The sequence below is a fragment of the Hippopotamus amphibius genome, chromosome 1 (genome assembly GCF_030028045.1).
Source record: "Hippopotamus amphibius kiboko isolate mHipAmp2 chromosome 1, mHipAmp2.hap2, whole genome shotgun sequence".
Classification (NCBI taxonomy): domain Eukaryota; kingdom Metazoa; phylum Chordata; class Mammalia; order Artiodactyla; family Hippopotamidae; genus Hippopotamus; species Hippopotamus amphibius.
Window position 1 is genome coordinate 127,554,241 of NC_080186.1, and position 16,017 is coordinate 127,570,257.

Genomic DNA, 16,017 nt, shown 5'->3' on the forward strand with positions numbered 1-16,017 from the left:
TGACACCCTTCGGTTGTGAGGGGGGTGGGGGAGCTGCAGAGGAGGAAAGCACTTTACTGGAAGATTCTTGCAGAAGGGGTATATGGTGAGTTTGGAGTTATCAGTCTAGAGGCCTCCCAACCTTCTCAGCCCTACACTCGGCCCTCGCATGGGTGCCCTGCCTCTGGCCTAACTCCCTAGCCAGAGCCCGAGGGCCTTGGCGCCTTCCCAGGGTCCTAGGGACTCCCAACCTGAGGAGGGTTTGGCCTTCTCAAACCCTTCAACTCAGGCCTGAAAATCCTTTCCCACAAAACATTGCACAAGTCTGTGTGGGATAGACTGTGAAGAGAGTCCCCTCCCCACCCTCCCACACCACTCCCCGAGCTGGGGCCAGTGTACCTCTCACCCCTTCCACGTGGCAAGAGGAAGCCCTAGCGAGCGCTGTGAGTGGGTGACACGGTGGGGCCGGTAGCTTGGAGGGCAGCTCTGGGGCTTGCAGGCCCTTGCGTGTCCCTGCACACCCTTCAAAGGGGATGGAGGCGGGGGTGGGGAGGCACATGCTGCAGACCGTCTCAACTAGGTCTGGGGCCCCACAGCGTTGCTGCCGCCTCGGGGTCCAAAGGCCCCAGAGATGCCCCTGGACTAGAGGGAGGAACTTTGGCATCCCCCACCCCTTCACCCTCCCGCTGTAGGCCTCAGCTCAGGGGGCCCTGTGGAGGAGGAGGAGTTGAAAAACTTGGGTGAGTTTAAAGGAGGCCTGGTTTATTGCCCAAAAGTAGAGGATAAAGGTGGGAGGGAGAGTGGCTGGTCCCTGCCCCCTGTGCCCTGGGGCCCAAGTTGCCTATGTCCACCTTCCCTCTCCTTCCCCCAGTGGCCCTGAGAAACCCCCACCTGCCCCTTGTTTTCTGGGGAACCGATTTTATCCCAGAGAGAGGGAGGGAAGGTGGCAGTGAGGTGGGTGAGCAGAGGCAAATAGAGACCAGCGGAGGTCAGCCTGGTGGGGTTGGCGGATGGAGATGCAAAGAGCCCTCCTTCACTGGCTTTAAGGTGGGCCTCGTGGGGGCTCCAGGGAGTTTGAATTGTGGATTGGACTCATTAGGCAGGGCCAGGAGGATTGCTGGGGAGAGCTTGTAGGCTGGCTTCTTCAGGGCACAACAGGCTCTCTTTGGGAGGGGAGATAGTGCCGCTGGACCCCAAACCATGGTCTCTCCTCCCCGCTAGATGGAGAGCAAGCAGACTTCCCAGTGCACAGGGAGAGTTTCATTTCTTTCTTTGGTTTTTAAATCAGGCAGTGTTGTGGAAGGGGGTTGTAAGGGTGCTGCAGAAAACCTGGATGAGGATGAGAATGGTATCACGGGGGAAGGAAGGTGGCAGGGAGGGGGTGAGAATGCAGCCGGTGACTGAAGCTGCCACATCTGTGCACAAGCAAACAGCTGTCGGTCATGTACTCAGACGCACCCTCACCCCCACCCAGCCCAGTCAGAATTGTGTGTACACAAGGACACAAGTGCAGGTCTCCAAACACATGTGCAAAGGACTCAAAATCAAAACTACCCTGCAGGTGGCGCACCCCTCCCCCACCCCCGGGTGCATCGGTGGGCATGTGCAGGCTGACACGCAGGCTCACCCCAACATGCCCACATGTGCACATACACCGACGCTCAGGTACACAAGCCCAGACCTCCCAGGACCTGCGCAAGGACGGGCGCGTGCCCAGAGCGCACAGACCCGCCCCTCTGCCCTTCCACCCTGGGCACCAGGCACGGGCATTTCCCGGCTCCAGGCAGCAGTCTAGGCTGGTGCCTAGAGACGGGTGGTGTTGTGGTGGCTGGGCATCGCGAGGTGGGGTGAGGGTGTGGCAGGGGGCAGCTCCTCCAAGAAGACCCTGGCGGGCAGTGGGGGTGAGCGGGGCTCAGGCCTGGCACAGCACAAGGTAGCGCGGGTGATGAGGTGGTCCAGGGGCTGCAGGGAGTGCATCCAGCGGGGCAGGAAGTCCCACGTCTGCAGCCACTTGGGCAGGCGCCCGGGGCTGCGACTCTGCAGTGTGCTGACAAGTACCATGAAGGCCAGCAGGGCCCCAAAGGGTGCGCCCACACCTACCATGGCCTGCCAGCCTGCCATGGAGATGCCAAACACCAGCGACGGCAGCAGCAGGAAGCACAGGAGGAGGTAGAGCACTGCGAACCAGCGGTACTTGGCGGTGCGTTTGCCCAGCGCCTTGGCCATGCGGATGGGCAGGCGTGTGCAGGGCACTGGGTACCACAGCAGGATGCCTGAGATGTTGAAGAAGAAGTGGCAGAGAGCAATCTGCAGGGGAGAGGACAAAGGGGCGGAGGTATTATCTGTCCTGACCCAGGCTCCTGAGTCAGGGTAGATCCAGGGCCCCACTGGGTCCGGGCAGCAGGACAGTCAGCACTTAGGGCTGGCGTGCCCCCAGTAAGACATTGAAACACTTCCAGACCAGTAGGTTCATAACTGCTGCCCTGAACTCTCCACATTTCCCTCCCCCCCCGCCCCCGACCCCTTTCTCAGCAATTCCCCAGCAGATCCTGCCCAGATCCAGTAGCAGAAAGATTCATACCAGTTTCTGGTTCAGAAGCTCTGGCCTCCTGAGTGGGCAACACTCTAGCTTATCAGATACCCCTTTGCTCCTAGAACAGCAGCCCCTTTGCTGTCTGCCCCCTCCCCCTTGATCTTCTAGACTGAACCAGGCCCCCTCTTACAGCACCCCTTCCTCAGAGTGCAAATCTTGCTCTCTTGTTCATTAATTGGCGTGGGTCTCAGTCATGTCTCTCTGCTGTTAGACGCTAAGGTCTTGAGGGCGGCACCAGGTATACTTTGCCCGCATGGTTTCCATACAGTCTGCAGGAGCACGTGGCACCTAGCAGGCAGTCAAAAACTATTTGGTACTCAACCTATGTTGGGTCAGGCTCTGGGCGCCAGTCCTAGCCCTGTCCTGCCTCTGGCAGGGCTACTCTCCAAGCGCACCTGGAAAGCACTAGACAGCTTCTCGCGGGGACTGGCCAGGGCAGCCAGGATGGCCGTGGTTGTGGTGCCGATGTTGGAGCCCAGGGTGAGCGGGTAGGCGCGCTCAATGCTGATCACACCCAGGCCTGGGGGCAGAGGAGAGGACAGGTCCCCCAGCTCCCTCCCCCAACCCTTTCCCTGCCAGCCCCGCACCACCCAAGCCTGCCTGGGCAACCCTGCCTCGGCGTGGCGACTCACCGATGAGTGGGGTGATAGCGGAGGTGAACACAGAACTGCTCTGGACGACGAAGGTCATGCCGGCGCCCACCAGCATGGCGAAGTAGCCTGTGGCCCAGGTGAAGGGGGTGGGAAAGTCTGCGAGGACACCGTCCCAGTAGGGTCAGTGGGAGGGCATTGGGAGGGGGTGGGGGCTTTCCTTGGGGAGGAGGTATCAGATGTCAGCTTCCAAGTGGGACCTTGTAAGTCCCCTGCTCAACGGCCGTGGCTTCCCCTGGTTCTCTCTGATCTTGGATTCAAGGCCTTTCACAGCTGCTTCCATCATGCTTTTGCTCCCTTGTTCCCCTGCCTGGAACATCCTCTCACTCCTAAATATTCACCCTCGGGACTCAGCGTGGAGATCCCTGACCCTGGCCCCCCAGGCAGACTTTGCTTCTCCCTCCACTGAGTTCCCATAGGTCCACGGATGCCCCTTATCCCAGCATCTGTCATGCTGCCAGGCAGTGTCCCAAAAGCTCAAAACAAGGCTTAAATGAAAGTCAGATGGTGTCACTGCCCTGCCCAAACCCCCAAGTGCCCCCATTACCCTGGAGCACAGCCTGGGACCTTCCCTGTCCCTGCTACCTCGCTGACCTCTCCCTGCCTCTCTCCACCTCACTCACTGAACTTCCACCACACTGCTGGCCAGCTTTTTGTGCCACAATCCTGCCTGCTGGGTCCTGCCTCGGAGCCTTTGCATGTACTGTTCCCTCCATCTGAAAAGCTCTTCAGCCACACCTGACTGCTGCACATTTAGGTCCCTGCTCACATGTCACCTCTGCACAGAAGCCACTGACCACCCATCAAAAGCAGCCTCTCCCATATTCTGTTTGCTGTCTTTGCTTTCTCCTTGGCAGTTACTTACTCCTTGGCAGAGTGCCTATCTGAATTTATCCTCCGTGCTTATTGTTTTTTTATTGCTTGTCTCCCACTCTGGGCTCTGAGCCCCCTGAGGGTGGGAGCCATCTCTGTGAGGGGCTCACCTCTGTGTCCCTGGCACCACACCATGCGTGGCACACGGTCGGGGCTTAATATCTGTTAACTGAATCAAACAATGGCCTCTGAGAATCTCTTTGGAGCCACCTGCTAGGATGGAACCACAGCTGGAAGCGGCCACAGATCCCCAGCTGTCAGTGCCTCAGGGGCCTCAAAAATCACCTGGTCTTCTTTGTTCACATGGGGAAACTGAGGCTCAGACATGGTAAGGCTTTACCCAGATCACACAGCAAGGCAGTGGCAGGACTTAGCAAGATCCTTAAGGGCCCATCCGGGGGCCTGCCCACCCACTGCTCGAGGCTTACCGGTGTTGATAACCTTCTGAATGACCTTGGCCACCTGGCCCTTGAGCAGAGAGTTGAGCATCTTGACAAGGAGGATGAGGCAGGTGCACAGGACTACCAGGGAGCCAGCCAGCAGGATGAGCCCCACGGCCAGGTCAGGCAGCCCTGTGTCCACGAAAATGTGGTTGCCTGCGGGAGGGGGGTGGTGGTGGTGCTGGTATCAAGCTGCTGGGAGCTGACCCCCTCAATCCGGCTCCTAGCCCCCGACTTTTGCCACCCTCTTTGGCTCAGAGCCAAAGGCCCCGCCTCATGTTTCTTCAACCTCTAGAGCAGGGCCAGACCCAAGCCCAGGAACTGGGCTGGCTGATAGCTGTCCTTATGGGGCCAGGAGCAGCAGTGGCCGGGTGGGAGATGGCCCTGCCTCTGCCAGGCTCTGCCCTGCCATGCCGGACATCTCCCACGCTGCAGGCACTCACATGTCTCCCTGGTGGCATTTGCGAGCATCCGGCTGGCGTTGGCCTCTGCCCTGGGCCTGGGGGTGGGAACCTAGATTAAGACAAGAGTGACTTAGAGAATTGAGGACAATGCAGCCTGGGGCTGGGGCTAAGATGGGGGTCAGGGAGAGATGGGGGGTGGAGGGGACACGTGTCCTTGGATGCTTTGCTTGCCCTCTCTGAGTCTGTTTCCGCCCATGATGAAATGGGGGGGAAAATATCTGCTACAGGAGAACCTGGCTGTAGTCAGCCCTTGAAATATTCTGTCCCATCAACCCACTCAGCTGGCTCTCGTGGGCCCCACAGGGGCCTCCTGATCTGATGGCCTCTTGTCCACGTTTTCTTCCACCTCTCCTTGGCGTTGCATGCTGCTGACCACGGCCCACTTCTCCTGGAAACTCTCCACTCACCATCTTTTATTATCAGTCCCTGCCTTGGTGCCCTCTCTTTCCTGGCCTCTTTGCCCTGTCCTCTCCCCCCAGGCACCTGGCTCAGGTTCTGTTTCCCTCTTGCCCAATTCCTTATGTGGAAGGTGTGGGGCAGAGAGCCCAGGCCGCACATCTCTTTTCTCCCCCACCTACTGTCAGTGAAGGGGGGGTGTTCCTGGGGAGGCCCTTAACTCAGAGGGCCCAGGGCCAGGCAGGTAGCCCAAGTGAGGGGCTCAGGCTGTGCGTGGAGGGGGTGGGGAGCATCCTGGGCCTAAAGGAGCAGCAGCCACTCAGCTCCAGGCCACTGTCACCGTCCAGGGACGCAGCCCAGCTCAGCCGAAGGGCCTGATTCTACAAGAGAAACTACAACTCTGAAGGTTTAGATAAAATCTCCTAATCTGTAAATGTTGGCAACCACTTAAAGGCACACTTTACTATTCTGTGAAGGCCAGGCTGGCCTGGGGACCATTCATTTGTAGCCTTCTTGGGTTAGGGAGTTTTGTTTTTCTTTTTTCTTGGCACAGCTTGTGGGATCTTAGTTCTGCAACCGGGACTCAAACCCAGCAGTTTTCATTCAGGGCAGAGTCCTAACCACTGGACTGCCAGGGAATTCCCTAAGGAGTTCTTTTTAAAAACGCAACCTGGGGCTCCTTATCTTTCCCCCAGGGTCCCATGAGTGAAAGAAGGTGGGCCCAGCTTGGCTAGGGAGAGGCCATGTCTGAAGGAGGACTTGAGCCCCAGAAAGGGGCACTCATTCCTTGCACCCCAGGCAAAATGCAAGAGCCACAGCTTCTGCCTGTCCCCACATTCTGCCTCCTCTGGGAGCGGATGTGGACTCTGGTCCCATTCCCCCTGGGGGGTCTGCAGCCCACACCCCCTGACCGCCCTAGGGGGCTGAGGGTAGGCGCTCAGGTGGGGTACAGGCACTTGGATTTACAGCTCCTTTACGTTTTATTGTAAACTGTGTCATTTGTAAACTATGTTAGAGATAAGAATTATTTATGGCACCTGACTTTAAATCGGGGTTTATTTTAGCGGCATGTACTCCTTTGAGAGGGGCGCACCTGTGTACCCCGTTGGCCACACCAGGGCCCTGGGGCACCCTCAAGCCTGGGCCAGAATTGCAGGCCAAGAAAGCAGGAGAAAAAGAGTCTCGGATGGGCTTGATTGGAAGAGCTGGCTGGGAAGTGGTGGTACCTGGGAGAGAGCTGGGTGTTTGCTACCTGGCGGATCTGAGTTCAAATCCTGATTTTTATCTCCATTACCTTGTGCAAGTCATGTCACCTCACTGAGCCTGTTTCTCTAAAGCAGGATAAAAGAAGAGCTGTTACAAAGGTTACAGGAGGAAATATGTGTGACGCATTTACCCCAGGGCTTAGATCATGACAAGCCTTCAAGAAACTGTGCCTCCAAATAAGAATTAGACCCCTCCCTCCCTGGGCCTAGCTGGTATCCCACGGTGTGTGGGGATGGCTGACTTCCTGCGTCAGGATCAGTGGCTCCTGCAGAGGTGCCTGTAGATCCTGGGCAGGAACTGGGTGGACCATCCTGCCCTGCGCTGGGCCTCAGGGTCTCTTGGGGGAGGGGCTCGCTGGGACCTGGGGAGGCTGGAGGAGAAAGAGAGGAGCTCCACGGGGGTCCCACTCAGGGCTGAGCGTCGGGGCAGGACAAGGCTAGCGGCTAGGACTTCTGAGTTTTGGAAACTTGACCTTCCTGCTTGGGGTTGTGTGGCCCTGGCTGAGCTCTCAGGGCCAGTAGAGGCAGCAAGAGGGGCGGAGAGGGGGTCAAGTGTGTTGCCAGGCTGGGCGGGCAGAGGCGGAGGGGAAGGCGCAGGCCCTGGGGCATCCCTGCCCAGCAGAGGGAGAAGGTGGGGACTGCAGCCCAGATAAAGACCCAGCAGGCCCAGGGTCTGGGCACACCCCCAGGATATGCCCATCCCTGCTGGGCCAGGGCTAGGTGGGGGTGGAGGAGTGGAGGGGTATGTGGAGGGGGTGCCTCAGCCCTGGGCTCAAACCCCAGCCGAGCACTCCCTGCTGTGTGACACTGGACCAAACATGCAAGCTCTCTGATCCTCCGTTTCTGCGCGCTTCTCCCCAGGAGGCTAGTTGTGAGAAATCTGGGGAGAGAGAGTTTGGGACTCATGTGCTTGCAGAGACAGCCCAAATTAAGGGGACACCTCTGGGAACTGAAGGAGATGATTAAGCTCACAGAGGAATGTGGGCTCTAGGAATCCTTCCCCTGGGGAAAACCGCGCAGGCCGTGGGCCTGTGAAGTAGTCTCCCCTCCAGGAGAAGGGGGTCTTGTCGGCTCTTTGTTTTTCTGGAGGCAGAGCGGGTGCTGTGCTAGCAACGCCATCTGGTGGCGAAGAGGAGAATTCATTTTTACAGCCACACCTACCACCCCTGGAGGGTCTCCAAGCGGCTGTGGTCACCTGGTGGCATTCACACCTGATAGGCAGAGTGGGAAGTGGACACATATGGTGTGATATACACCTGGAAGAGACAGCGAGATGGAGAGTCGGGAGTGTGGGCTCCAGATTCCACCAGGATTTTTGTCCTACCTCAATCGCATAGACTTGGACAAGCCTCTCTGAGGCTGTTTAAAATGGGGTTGTGACAATCCCTGCCTCCCAGATTACAAATCCTCAAAAGAAGCTTGTTTAAACCAGGTATGTAGGGTTGACAATCCACAGTGTGACCACACAGGAAGGTAATTCCCAGGACAGTGTCAGGACCCGGGAGCATCAGGAATTGTTGGAATACTAACACTGCCTCTGGTTTTGCTTTCACCATCTGGAAAACCCCAGACTGCCAATCACATAGGTGCCCTGGAGGCTGGCTTAGGCAAGGTTGGGCCTGGCTTGGTGAGAGCTGGAGGCAATGAGAACAGGTGGTGTCCTAAGGAAAAACGTGAGTCTTCAGTGCACATGGCTGAGTGAGCCACTTTCCCGAGGGGACAGTCCCAGAGAGAGGGCCAGAACAGGGAGCTTACATCCCACCCCCAGCTACTCTCCAAGCCAAGGAAATCCAATCTGGACCTTGCTCTCAAGGAAAGATTTCCCGGGAGAGCTGGGATGAGAAACCAGTGCTCAGGTGAGTGGTAGCAGGAGCAGTGGAGGAACCAGCGAGGACAGCCCCAGCCCAGTGAACTTGAGCGGGTTGCTTCCAGTCGCCGGGCCTCAGGTTCCAGGTGGACTTATGTCCACCCCACCAGCATCACTGAAGACTCTGCCGGGTGAGGGCTACTTCGCTGGTGCATCCTTCAAGGGGAGACCGGCTGAATGCAACTGCAGGCGGGCAGCAGAGATTTCAGAGGAAGCGAAGATTGCCATGGCTGGGGAGCTCGCTTCCACAGCTTGCTTTTTGTGAAGTTCAAAGTGTGTGTGAGTTTGGTCTCTTTCAGGTTTTACTGTGAAGCGGAGGGGATTTTGGCGATTCAGAGAGCTCGGAGAGGGCCCAGAGAACCCGTGAGAAGGGGAGATGTGTTAGAGGGGTCACAAAGCCAGCTTGAAAGCTGTCTGCATGGGCTTTTTGATGTTGAACTGCCTTGAACACTCAGAAGGACTGAGCTAGCTGGAGGTGTGTGTCGCTCAGATGCAAAGGAAACTCGCAGGGCCGGTTGAAAGAACGTTCTCTGTTTACACTGGGATAAAGTCCAGGAACATCAAGGAGCAAGTGAAGAGGCTGTGCTGGGCTTCTGGTTTCCTTGTCTTTTGTTCTAAATGGTGTTCTCCTTTATGTCATAAGCAAGGGGGAGCCTATACCGTGGCTTACGGTTTTGATGAAGCATTTTCCTTTTTATGGCTGAGCGAGAAAGTGCACTGATTCCTAGCTTCCTGTTAGCCTGGTGTAATGGCTGGTCCACGAGTATCCACCTGATCCAAACGGAGCCTCTTTCCAGGCATTAGAAGCCGGGAAGTAGCAGGGAGAGTGCAGCAGGACACGGGCACACAGGCTTGTGGAAGTCTCCCGGGAAGGAGCCCGATATCAGCACAAGTGGCTATTGTGTCTCCTGTGAGGTCTCCATGGCCCGCTTGTCCTGCTCCTGAGCCAGTTTCCTATTGGCCCTATTTTCCCAGGCATCCGTATAGCACTCTCCCCCCACCGACCTCCGCACATCGCCTGGGCCCCCTGAACACGGCAGAATTGAGTCAGTAACCCCCTGGAACCCGGGAGAAGGGAGAGCCCTAGACTGCAAGATCTGTGCTTGGGGCCCTGAAGGGGTAGGACAAGCTCTGGAGAGTTTCTTAGCCCCTTGGAGCCTATTTCTCTACCTGTGAAACCCAGGGTTGAGCCAGATCAGTGGTTCTTCAGCCTGAGCTTGGAACAGCCCTAGAGGGCTTGTTGAAATGTAGGCTACTGGGCTCCACCTGATTTTTTCTCATTTAGTGGGTCTAGGAAAGGGCCACATACTTTGCGTGTCTAATGGGTTCCCGGGTGGTACGTGTGCCGCTGCTCCACATTTTGAGAATGGATCTCTGGGCTAGATGGATGACATGCTAATGCTAATTGATTGGCAATGGCTGACTGAAGCCGGTGTGAGGCTGGGAGGATGTAGCAACATCTGCTGTAGGCACAGTATCACTGCAAAAGTGCCCCACGTTTATCCTCCCAGGCTAAATGATCCCCAAGGTCTATATGGAGCTCTTAAACAGATGATGACACTCACAGTCAGCTGTGGGAAAATATTCAGAAGCCTTTCTGAAACTTTGAAACTGTTACTAAAAGTAATTAAAGTATGTGGGCCCAGCAACTGGATGCAGGATGTCCTGCTTGAGCAGCAGAGGAACTAAGGGTGCTGGGTGTGGAGGCCATGGGGGCATAGGCTACCGTGGAAACAATATTGACCCTCTTTGGGGGCACAGCCCCTTCCTCACTTGCACACCTCATATCACCCTGTTTGGCCCTGGAGGATGGCTGGTTAGCCAGAGACAGGTAAGATTCCTCAGGGGAGGAACAACCTAAGACAGGCACAGTTGCAGAGGGGCCAACAGGGGTGGGGCACAGACCCTTACTTCTTCTGAGAGAGGTCTCCTGCCCCCAGGGCTGCTTTGCTCCCCACGCCCAGCTCAGATCGGGACCCAGGGGGCAAACAGACCTGGCTAATAGCAGCTGCCCTCCTTCTGCTGTTCTTGCAAAACATCACTGCCCCCAATTATATGAGGCCTTCGTTTGATTATTTCAAAGTAAAACCTTGACTGTGGGACGAAACTGGGAGTGTGAGAACCTTATGCTATCTTGCTTCTGGAATGCTGAGAGCTCAATAAAAACAACGTGGGGTGAAGCAGCGGGGCTTTTGATCCTAGAGGTCTTGAGTCCCCTGGCCCCATCTTTCTCTTAAATCTGTGTCTGTGTTTCTTTAAGCTTGTGGCACCCGTCACTCGCCCTGAGTCCCCGAGCTGGTCTCAGCAGTCAGCTGTCTAAAGAGGGAGTCTTCTCACAGAAGCAGACCCGGGACTCACCTCTGTGGGGTCTGGACGGCACCAGATCCGGATGAGGCTGTGATTTCTCAGGGACTCATCCCCCGTGGCGATGCTGGTAATCACGGACTTGTCCAGCTGTGGGCGAGACGTGGGGGGTGGTGAGAGTGGGGTCCTACAGTCTCCCAGCCCCCACCCCACACCAGCCCTGCCTCCACCTGGATGATAAGCTTAGTGAAGGGCTCCGTGATGATCTTGAGCAGGTCCGGGGCATCGCGGCCGCCGCGTATGTTGAAGGAGGCCACCACAAGTCGAGTGACGTGGTGCAGGTACCCAGTGGCCACCTCCAGGGGCAGCAGGACCAGAACTGACAGCCAGTTAAAGCAGTCATGCACCGTGGCCCCCGCGAAGGCCCTGGGCAGGGAGGCCACATTGCAGGGCAGGCTGGAGCCAGGATGCACTCAGGGGACTCCTGGCGTGTGGGACCACCCTCCCCTGACAAGGACAGGCCCCTCACCGCTCCACCCCCTCACCGCCGGAAGTCAGTCCTGTCCCCCGCCTGCATCAGGGCCACGATGGTGTTGGTGACGGAGGTGCCGATGTTGGAGCCCATGATGATGGGGATGGCAGAGCGCACCTCCAGCACTGGTAGAAGAGGGCGCCTCTTATCTAACTGGATGAGGGCCACCCAGCTCCTGCCCCCACAGCCCCTCCTGTCAGGCCCGTTGCCCAGATCCCAGCCCCCAGCAGGCATTCCTGCAGCACTGTTGACTCGGCGCTGACTTCGCGTCACAGGTTCCTGGGGTCACATGCTGCATGTTTACACGTGTGCACGTATGTACCGCACCTGCGCACGTGTGGACGAGCGTGTGGGTGCATGTCCATGAGGGCACGGGGCCTGTATGCAAATGTGTGTCTGTGCTTGTGTGTGCACATGTGTACCTGAGTGTGATGTCACTTTCACGTGTCAGCTTAGCTAGTACCCAGTGATTCAATCCAACACTAATCTAGATGTGGCTGCGAAGGTATTTTGCAGATGTGATTTGCCTCAACCATCCATTGACCTTAAGAAAAGCAGATTAACCTCAATAATCTGGGTGGGCCTCATCCAGTGAGATTAAAGGCCTTAAGAGCAAACTGGAGGCTTCCCTGGGGAAGAAGAAATCCCAGCTTCTGCCCAAGGGTTCCAGCCTGCCCTTCCGATGGCCTGCCCATCCTTCCTCACAATCATGTAAGCCAGCTCCTTCCAGTAAATCACAGATCTTTACATATCTCTGCAGGTTCTGCTTCTCTGACTCCCTGGCTCCGTCCCCCTGATGGATGGAATGAGTGACCGTGTGGTGACATGGAGGTGCGCCTCACTGGGGCTGTACTCCCGGTTCGCCACCCTCCCGGTTCCTGGGGCGGCCCTCCTGGCTGAGACTCCAGGCCATGCCCTGGAGGACAGAGTGGGAGCCGCTGCAGCTGCCCACTGCCCCCTGTCCTCGGCCCCTGTCCCCACCCCTGCTTTCCCCACCCCAGCCCCGAGTCCAGCAGCCCAGCCCCCCCACCGTCTCCCTGGCCCTGGTGCGCCAACTCACAGCCAGAGGAGACCATGCTGACCACGATGGACGTGGAGGTGCTGGAGCTCTGCACCAGCACGGTCACCAGGATCCCCACCACCAGCCCGGCCACCGGGTTGGACAGGATGGCGTTGTCCTTGAAGATGTCCCCAGCCACCTTCCCTGGGGAGGAGGAGCCAGCATCGTCCGAGACCCTTCAGAACCCTTCCCTGGTCCCCTCCCCTCCACCCTACCTCCAGCCAGCTGGAAGGCTGAGCTGAGCACGTCCAGGGAGCAGACGAAGAGGTAGAGGAAGGCGAGCATCAATGGCACCTTGAGAAGCGTCAGGCCGGCCTGGCGCAGCTTCTGGGCCAACCCAGGCTCTGGGGACAGGCCAGCCGTGAGCGCAGTGGCTGGAGGGTCTGCCGGCCACCGCTGCCCCCCCGTGCCCCCGACCCAGGCCCACCTGGCTTCTGCTCATCCTCCTGGGCCAGCTTGGTAGGCAGGGGGTCGTGGCGCTCCAGAACCTCCCCGTAGGGGCAGCTGTGCTCAGTGAGGGCCACGGGGCCCAGGCTGGGGAAGGCATAGGCTGGGGTCCCTGGGATCCTGTGCAGGACTGGGGAGCGAGGCTGGTCAGGAGTTCCCTGAGGCCCCACGTCCCAGGGAGGGTGGGGGGGTGGGTGGAGGAGCGGAGGCCTCCCCACCGGGACGAGACATGGGCAGCCGAGGGCGGGCAGGTCCAGGGGTGCGAGCAGCACTCACCCTGTGGGCTGGGCACGTAGGCAAAGGTCGCCCCACGCATCACGGGCCCCCCTCGGACTGGGAGTGGGGAGACAGCCCGGCCCCCCAGCCTCTCTCCGTAGGACGTCATCCTGGACACGCGCTGTGGGCCCTGCACGTCAGGGGCACGGCAACACTGAGCGACCACTCTCATGTCCTGGAAACTCACACACTCACACAGCCATCCCTGCACATCCGCCCCCGTACACTCACACGCACAAACACCCACGGTGTGCGATCCCAGACACACACCCAGCCGAGCACACCCTCCACCCCCCACCACACACGCCCCAAGACGCACACTCAAGTGCTCAGCGTGGCTTTGAGGACTCATTCATTCCTTCATTCGTTCAGCAAGTATTTACTGAGCAGCTACTCTATCTAAGGCCCTGAGCTCGATGCTGGGGTACAGCTGGCGAAATGCAGATGCAGCTCCCGCCCCCAGGAAGCTCAACGTCTAGTGGAGAGAGAGATGTCAGTGAAATAATCCCTCAGATACATGGAACATGGCACTGGGAACAGTGTTCTCCTGACAGATGCTGGTGCCTCCAGAGGGTCCCAGAGGCACCGGGGGTCACCTGTGCACGTGAACGTCTTTCCCCATCTGCCCTCACTGCCCCACCAAGCAATAAACAGACACTGACAGGCCTTTGTGCCATGGATGAGGCTCCGACCAAGGCTGGTTGAGTTAAGGAGGGCCCCACCCTGTCTCCAAGGCTGGGAAGCCCTCGACTCGCTCTAGCATCCCTGAACAGCTGCAGGAGTTCTCGGCTGTTGGCGTGGGAGCGCCCCAGTCTGCCTCAGCACCCCCACCCTCCACCCCCAACATTATTCCAAGGGTCCTGGCTGTTGGGGTTGGGGGGGCACACAGAGCTGAATTCCAAGCCCTGGAAGAGCGTGCGTCCGTTTGACTCTGGGGCAGTGAGCCCGGCTGGGCTGGGGCTGAGCGGACATAGGGGACAGGAAACGGGGGCACCGTCAGGACGGAGGTGAGGAGCCTGTCCCGCACTAAGAGCTGGGGATGGGGTTGGGAGGTGGGCACACGGGACTCACCTTGGCGTTCTGTGTTTCAGCTCCTGTTCAGCTGCTCAGGGAAGCCCTAGGGGCCTGAGGAGATGCTGGGACCCTCCTCTTTATACCCTTGGATTGAGGGCAAAGTCCCTAGGACTCTAGCTGTCCTGCCTCCCTCTGTTCCCCGATTAACCTCGCCCGGAGATTCCTCCCAGTTAATTGCTAATCGCCGGCTCTGCAGGGGGAGTCTGTGGACAGGCTCTCCCCTCCCCCACACAGATACTCAGCCAGAGCTGTGACCCAGACCCAGCAGGGAGGGCACAGACACATCCCGCGCCCCCCGGCAGAGACCCTGATGCCACTCAGGCACCTTGTTCCCAGGGTCCCCAGAGATTCCATGGCTCTGGCCTCTTTCCCTTATTCTTGGCCTGACAGTACTCCCCAGGGAGTAACGCAGACACCCTTCAGCCTTGCCTTGCGTCTGGGTGTCTGTGGGTCTGTCTGTGTGTCTTGAGGAACATTTGGAGGGGAGGGAGTGTGTGATGGAGGAAACAACAGAAGGCAAACCCAGAGAGGCTATGTAGTGCTGGATGGTGGAGGGTCCACGCCCACAGATTCAGGATGTGAGCCTGAGGGAACGTGAAGCCCCTGGCCAGATGGGGCAGGGCCTGGTCTGCATTTTAGAATGGTCCTGGGTGTGTGTGTGAGGGGGGTGGGGCGTGTCAAAAGGAGTGAGTCTGGAAGCAGAGAGACCCGTTAAGAGGGTGATAAGATGGTCCCGGTGAGAGAGGATGAGGTCTACGTGGGAAGAAGAGGGATGGAGAGGAGAAGATGCATCTCAGGGGTACTTGGGCAGAACAATTGGTATCAGGAGGGTGGGAGGGAGAGGAGGTTCTGTCACAGTTGGGTTTCTGGATCAAGAAGCTGATGATGCCGAGGTCTGTGGTAGAGTCCCAGAAACCCAGACAGGGGTCTTAGGGAGTCTTTGAGATGCTTGTTCCCCTTTTACGGGACCTTGGAGCCTGCGTTGGGGCTCATATTCACAGAGAGATGAGAAGCGAGCTTCCCTTCTAAGGCATTAAGATTTTATCAGATCCAGGAGTGGTGAGCTCCATTCACAATCTAGCTTGGGCAACTGTCTGGGTGACGTAACATCCACCCATCCGTCCACCCATCCATCTAGCCAGCCAGCCAGCATGTGTCTACCCATTCATTTTTAGAACAGTAGTTGAGTTCCTATTCCATGCTGAGCCAAAATTGGCAAGGCCAGCTTCTCTCCTGATCCAAGAAATGGTCCAATCCCTGAGTTGGCCTGGGATTGTAAGTCCTCACCTCCCTGAGGCCTAGTCCCTTCACTTCTAAAATGGCAATGAGCGTGAATTTTTCAGTGAGTTGCTGGATTCAGTGAGACAAATGACCCATCTCAGTGCCTAGAACAAAGTCCCTCCACATGTTTGTTCTCTCCCTGCTCTCAGGCCCTTTTCACTGTCTCCAGGATGGCTGAGGTGTCCCCCCCAAAGAAATGGTCCCATCGCCTCTAGATTCACAGTCCTGTTTCAGGTCCACAATTCGTGGCTCGCCAGCTACTCTCTGATTGCTCAGGGTCCCCTGAACTAGTCTTACTCGACATCTCACATGTTTTAGGGTGATACAGACCCAGCCTTTTTCATCAAGGAGGATGGACATTTCTGCACACTTCCCCCTTTAATATTAGTGCCTAATTTGCAGTGCATCGTGGAGTTATCCACTGCATAGAGTTCACAATAGACTATCTGTTAAAGTGGCTAAGAGCAGAGAGCAGGTCAGCCTGCGTTTGGATCCCAGCACCACCACATGGTGGCT

General features: G+C 57.7%; 1 protein-coding gene across 1 annotated transcript; it reads right to left on the bottom strand.

Annotated features, from left to right (window-relative positions):
• Nucleotides 1–1,261: 1,261 nt before the first annotated feature.
• Nucleotides 1,262–14,294, bottom strand: SLC34A1 (solute carrier family 34 member 1). The gene is made up of 13 exons (XM_057728120.1): nucleotides 14,218–14,294; nucleotides 13,147–13,276; nucleotides 12,851–13,000; nucleotides 12,639–12,767; nucleotides 12,424–12,567; nucleotides 11,377–11,488; nucleotides 11,062–11,257; nucleotides 10,886–10,981; nucleotides 4,979–5,048; nucleotides 4,524–4,691; nucleotides 3,205–3,321; nucleotides 2,968–3,092; nucleotides 1,262–2,286 (listed from the first exon to the last, which is right to left on the bottom strand). The coding sequence occupies exons 2-13, from the start codon at nucleotides 13,253–13,255 to the stop codon at nucleotides 1,783–1,785; spliced, it is 1,920 nt and encodes a 639-aa protein (XP_057584103.1). The 5' UTR covers nucleotides 13,256–13,276; nucleotides 14,218–14,294; the 3' UTR covers nucleotides 1,262–1,782.
• Nucleotides 14,295–16,017: the final 1,723 nt, after the last annotated feature.